The 6,691-nt window shown below is 42.0% G+C and overlaps 1 protein-coding gene across 1 annotated transcript in view; it reads right to left on the bottom strand.

Annotated features, from left to right (window-relative positions):
- Nucleotides 1-323: 323 nt before the first annotated feature.
- LOC106568897 (dihydropyrimidine dehydrogenase [NADP(+)]) overlaps nt 324-6,691 on the bottom strand; it is a 130,603-nt gene continuing 124,235 nt past the window's right edge. The window contains exons 21-23 of the mRNA XM_014139686.3: nt 2,758-2,907; nt 2,273-2,413; nt 324-1,868 (exon numbers count right to left, since the gene is read on the bottom strand). Of these exons, the coding sequence (XP_013995161.3) occupies nt 1,698-1,868; nt 2,273-2,413; nt 2,758-2,907 (462 nt within the window). The 3' untranslated portion in view covers nt 324-1,697. The remainder of the gene's footprint in view (nt 1,869-2,272; nt 2,414-2,757; nt 2,908-6,691) is intronic.

The raw sequence follows: 6,691 nt of genomic DNA, 5'->3' as shown, positions 1-6,691 counted from the left end.
TTGGATTAAAACATCTAAATTATAGAGATGCTCCACTCTTATAAAATGGTTTACGTTAAGACATACGAAAATATGAAATACCTCATTTCAGCATGTCTGTCTACTCTTTCAAACGAGCACGCTTAATAGTTTTCAAATAATACCCTTTCATGGAGCGACTACACTTATCCAGAGATGGCAGCGATAGCATTTTAATTAACTCAAATTTAACGCTTACCCAATACACAGAATTGGGTGTTTGTTTGTGAATTCATTTGGAAAAATTAAGAGAGAAAAGAAGGGAGATTGTGGAGAGATTGCATTAGCATAACAGAGAACACTCGTTGCATTATTTTACTTTTTATTCAAATCATAAACAGACAATGTTTTGTTTTTCAATTCTGTTCACGAATTATGAATATGGAATTAGCTTTCAGAATTTTCTCTAAAAGTGCTCACATATAATTGAGTAGGTATCTTGGTAACACTTTATTTAGATAGTCTGTAGAGCATCAACTAACTATTTACTAACCCTAGCTCTAACCCTAACCTTTAACCCTGACCCTTACTCTAAACCTAAACTTAACCCTTACCCTAACCCTAGCACTAACCTTAACCCTTACTCTTATTCTTAACCCTTACCCTTATTCTAAACCTAACCCTAACCTTAACCGTAACCTTAGCAAGCAGTTGCTTATCAACTGATAGTTTGTTGATAGAATGTAGAGCATCTACAGATGAGAAATCCGGACTATTTAAATTAATTGTGACTGGCGTCTGATCTAGAAGTCAAAGGCGTCCTCTCTGTGACACTCACAGAGATACCTAAATTGCAGGTTATATCTTTATTTCACCAATATGATTATTAAATCAAATAAATTAGAATTTGATAACATTTAAAAATAAGTTATATTAAACCAGTCTACACCTATAATGCAACTGAACAGTATTCATGTTCTAAAGAGATATTTTACTCTCATTAATACAACCTAAAAGGCATATGATTGTCTAAAAGGATATATCGCATTAAAATCAATTCCTAAATAATGTCACCAAATAAACAATTAAACTACACCTAAACCTTTGCTATAAACCCTTAGTTCATTTATAACTGAACTATAACCATTACATCATGATTGATTTTCATCCCTCTTTGATCAGTGCATTACAATTTACAATTTATTACAATTTAACATAACAATTTCCACTGGTCCAAAAGATAATAATCAATGAATATGATTATCAATACATGCACCTTGAAGCATGGCCGCTTCGCCACACAATGTCTATCAACTCCCAGCAGGGCAGACAAAAAACAAAACCCCACATAGCGAGCCATTGTTTTAGAAATAACACAAACTATTTTGCGTCCGGTATAATTATTTCAGGATAATTGGCTTGGGAATATAAGGTAATTAACGCTTCTGGCTAATTATTCATTTTCATAATAAAGGTAATTTTTCACTCTGCAATTACATAGCCAATCAATGGTGTAAGGTAGACATCGGGTCCCCTCTCTCTCTTCTCCCCCCTCTGCGGTGGCCAGGTACTGCCTGGGTCGTATTCATTAGAGCATGCAACAAAAAAACATGTGAAAACATTTTGCAACGGGAAACAATATGACAATTTCTCATTGGACAAGCCCAGGTAGTCCCTCCCTGTTTCAATAATTTTTCTTCCATTTGGCACATAATGAACACAGACCTGTTGTCTAGCCTTTAGCAAATGGGATTAACAGCTTGAGGCAGCCCCCTCTTAGGCACGTACGCCGTTGGCCTGGTAACCATTTTGATGCAGTCAATGATGGGGCAGACACTGAGGCAGAGAGTGCAGCCGGTACAGCTGTCAGTGATTACTGGGAAATGGGTCTCAGGGTCAAACGTAATAGCCTGCAAAAGAAGAGGAAGCAGAGAGACAGAAAAAAAAGCTATTACATTAGAGCAATTAGTGACTCTCCATCGGAGAGAGGACTTATCCTCTCGATCTACTGGGTGGACGGAGAGAAAAAAAGAGAGGAGGGAAAAAAACGAGTCCGCAACATGACCACAACGGTGCAGCAGCATCCGGCCATGAGAACATGTTACTCAAATAGAGTTTTACAGCACTGTGTACGCATATCTCGCTCCAGTTGAGAAGATAGTTACCTAAACAAGAAAAGAGTGCTGCATTCAAGTTGAGGGGACAAACAAGACGACGTCTATTTCCCAAACAGAGGACTATGTAAGCAATAGGATGCCCTTTGAGAAACACCACATTCCCAGAAGGCTGTGTGCGTGTGTGTATGTCTTAGTACCTGGTATCCTGAGTCGTTGCAGGTCATGTAACACTTCCCACAGTTGATGCACATCTCCTCGTCGATCAGAGCTATCACCTGCTCCTGGTTGTCCAACTCCACGTAGGCCCCGATGTGCTTCAGAGCCCTGGCGATCACATCCTGCAGGGGACACAACAACAACAACGATTACAATTAGTTACTACTAGTCTGGCAGTAACAACGAGCAACAACAAGCAAAGCTAGTTAATGTACTAGTCTGACTGTAGGACAGGAAACAACAACAACATGCTCTGGAATGCTTTATATTCTTTATAGAACTAGATATAAGTGTTACCCATGTTGTTATTGGTTTGAAATGACCTTAGAAAGGTCACAACACCCCTTTCATTAGGAACAGATGTACTATCACAAACACTAAAGCGGGAGTCTCAAAACGGCCCTATATAAATATATATAAAGACCTAGCAAAGTATTATTTGTAATCCAGGCGGCCCCTCTCTCACCTTCACAGCAGGAACTGGTTTCTTGGGCATGAACACGCGGGCAGTGTTGGTGTCACCCACAAAGTTGTCGTTGACATCCTGCAGTTTCTTCTTGTACTCAGCCAGCACTTCTGTCTTCTCCAGGAGGTAGGGTCCAAAGCTAGGCAGGCTCTGAGAGAGAGGGACAGTAGTGGTTTGGTCAGAGGGTATCAGAAAAAGGATGGTTTCTAGAGTATCAATACTTGAAAGGTGAGAGCATCCTTGTATTTCAAAGTATTTTATATACCAAAAAGTGTTTATACTGTGGTACAACTTCAAACAAATAGAGAGAGAATACTCAACATGGGCTACAGCACACCAAATAGCCTTGTCATAGTAGAGTGTCAACACGTTTGTACCACTATCAAATAAACGATTGGTCTACTATTAATTGAAAATGATAAAAAATATAGTATTTTTCCCCATTGAAGAACTTTAAAAAGATGGAACGTGCCACCAGGAAGCTGAAATCAATTAAAATTGTGCCAAGACAGGGTTCTGGAGGATGTCTGTGTAATTTGAAAATAATAATTATAACGCATTACAGCAGCCTGTGTAGTGATTGTTGCTTCCAGCCATCCCAATTCAAATGAAGACAAATGAAAATCAAATATGATCTAAAACGAGCAAGTCAGACAGAATGAATCAAGTCATCATCACACTGATTAACTATGACTACTGTTTTGCACGTGAATTAATCAGGTAGAATTCTAACATTTCCATCAGAGAAAACTCAATACTCTGTGTCTGTTTGAACGTTTCCTTCAAAGTGGAAATGTAGACTGAGATAACTCCCCTGCCCTCACGCACAGACACAGCCTACATCCTGAAATATATTCACCTAGTCTAGCGAACCCTCCTCTCTAAAGAGCCATTCCTATTCACAGTCACACTCCATGGCTACATGGCGGCTATGGGAGGAGGAGAACAAGAAACCAGGCTCCAGCCACTCCACTCAGACTCCACTGAGAGTTGAGGGAACGTGCCCTAGAAACCCACCTCACCACACACCACTCTGGATGGGCTGGGATATGCTGGTCGGGGTTGATTTTCTTTTTTATGGCAGGCTGTTCACGTTGGCATTCAACATGAGTGCATCGTTATCATCGCCACCACCATTACTACGAAAACCCCAGGAGGAACTTGAATGGGAAGCCATATAATAGTAATTTGTGGCACTAGGTGGTGTGACAGGGAAATTGTGATTTCCTGGAAGGATGATTCATCGGAGAGGGAGAGTTTCCTGTCAGTTGGACACTAGCGAAGACTGACTGGCACCAAAATGGCTGCCTCTTTGTCTAACCAAAATGGCACCTCAGTCCTAACAAAGGCTGTCTGTCGGAACTGGACTTTTTTGTGCCGCCGTCTTCACTCAAGGAGACATCTCGAAAGAACCTGACCCTCACTTTTCACACGGTCAGCTGTCACTCGCTAGTCTGCCACTAAAAGGACCTAACAAGCCACATTTCTTTATCAGTCAGCTCCAGTAAAAACTCCTATCTTGCCTTTGTCTTTTTTTTTGCTCCACTGACACAACAACAGCGTGAGAAAAGCATAAAAGCCGGAGCCATTCGGAGCTGGGGGCCGGGGCCATCAAAGGCGTCAGAGTGACAAACGCTGGAATCTGTGTGAGCAGTGTTTATTCTCCGGCTAATGGCTGGGTCTGGGGAACGAGGAGACGCAGTAGCAGCCTTGATGTATTTATGTCCCTGTAGCGCTAACACCAGTGGGCCTAGCTACTCTGACTGACTGAGGCTCCGAGTAAAAGCATAACACCAGCCATGCAGGCAGGCAGCAGCAGCCATACTTTGACAGCCCTAATGAATCAGCTGTTACAGCCTCAAACCAGAACGGCTTGGCAATGGGAGACCAGAGGTTTTAATCATGACAAAGAACAGCTACTGAAATACACACACACACGCACGCACGCGTGCGCACACACACACGCACACACACACAAACTCAACTCAGAGACGGGTACAAAGCTAATTAGTTGGATATTTAGCTGGAATCGGAGCTACTGCAGAGGCAGAGCGAGTCACTGGGTTCTTCAAACGCAGAGATTGAAATTCATTTTGAGAAAAAGCTATGAATAGAAGTCTGAGACAGGACGATTGATCAATGTGAGTTTATGGGGAATTTATATATATATATATATATATATATATATATATATATATATATATATATAAGGAATTAAAATAAAAACTTCAGCAATATTTCTCTGTGGTTTGTTGGCCCCAATGTGTGAGCCAGGGAGGCCACTCCTTAGCTTCTCTGTGAAGTGCTGTTGCTGCTGGTGGTGTGTGTGGAGCTAACAGAGATGTGACAGAGTGCTTTCAGCAAATGAAATTGTGTGTAAACACCCAGGGAGCATCGTTCAGTGGAACACTTAGGGAGAGCCACGGCCATTTAGAGGAGGGGAAATATCCTCCAATGTAACAGGGAAGAGAGGAACCACAGTCGGAGGCGCTCTGTGAGTGTGTGTGTGTGTGTGTGTGTGTGTGTGAGAGAGAGAGTGTTTACTCAAGTACTGCGCTATTTTTCTTTGGCCATTCAAAATGCCCAATGGATTACAAAACATTCATATAAATAACACATTTCCTATCATGCTGTTTCTGGGAAAATCCCCAATCTTTCCTTCATCTGATAAGAATAGGTTATTGAGACCGCATAGCTTCTTTAATGTATACAGCAGCCAAAAACGAATCTATACTTTTCTGTTTAGGAAACAACAGCTTTTTTTATTGGAATATCTAGCCTATGTGGCATCTATATCTAGCTACTGAAGGTGTACAGGCACAGCCAAAGCCCCCATCCTCCTGGGAAGCACCATGTCTAATTACAAACACAGCTCTCCAAAACACAGGGCGGGTCAATTATCTCACTACCCCTCTAGATTGTAAATCAAACAGCAACTGTTAAAGAGGGAAATTTACTTGTGTACTTGGCAGAGAAATGTATCCAATAAAAGGCAACACTTTGTATGTTGTATGAGGAACACACATATATATAATGCCTTTATAAACACGCGTAAAATACCTTATGAGGCATTATTGTGCAATATAAAGCTTCTAAGCATTTTGCAGGTAGTCTGAATCTATGGATAATGAGCCTCTTTGAAAATGTCATGGGCTAAACTGGGCAGACATTTGCCTTGGCAGTGCTCACTAACGACAGTGAGCGTTCCGCTAGGAAGCAATTCAGACTTTTCGGACATCGTAATAGGCGAGCAGTTAGCAACATGTGGGCGTTTGGTTTGGGTTTGTTTGTGTAGACATTGATCAAATCGTCCTTCTCCGCACATTGGCTTTTAGCTCACGTCAATTGGTCGTTGTTTGGAGAACATACATTTAAGGTCTGTTATGCCTATTGTGAGCAGTTTCAGAGTGGCCTTTCGTAATTGACTGTGGGCTGATATGAAGGTCAGTTAAGTGCCTCTTGTAGGAAGCCAAGTCGTTCAAATGAAACCTTTCAATGTACGGTTCAGTTCCACATTTCTGCACACTCCTCGTTCTTTAACACCCACAAATGTGAACGCTGTAAAGGCACACACGCACACGGATAGACATACAGATGCACGCACTCATCATTAGCCTCCTTATAGCCATGGAAACCACTGCACACTCACACACACACACACACACACTAGACCCCCCTTGGAACCAAAGCTGCAATTCCAACCCCAATCCCCCTTCAACCTACCCTACATAAAGGCGGTTGGGGGACATGCATCATGGGAATGTAAAGCTCTTAAATATGTGTTTGGCTGTGTGAGCCCCTCGGCCGGGTGCCTGGCTAGCTGTGGGGATCTGGCAGCCTAGCAGAGGTAATGAAGCTGTGTCTATCCTCTATCTGCCCCGCCTCAGCAGCCTGCCTCTCTCACTCACTCTTTTCCCACTCTCTCTCTCTGCTG

This window comes from Salmo salar, chromosome 14 (genome assembly GCF_965601325.2).
Source record: "Salmo salar chromosome 14, fSalSal1, whole genome shotgun sequence".
Lineage (NCBI taxonomy): Eukaryota > Metazoa > Chordata > Actinopteri > Salmoniformes > Salmonidae > Salmo > Salmo salar.
This window is presented reverse-complemented; position numbering and strand designations above follow the sequence as displayed.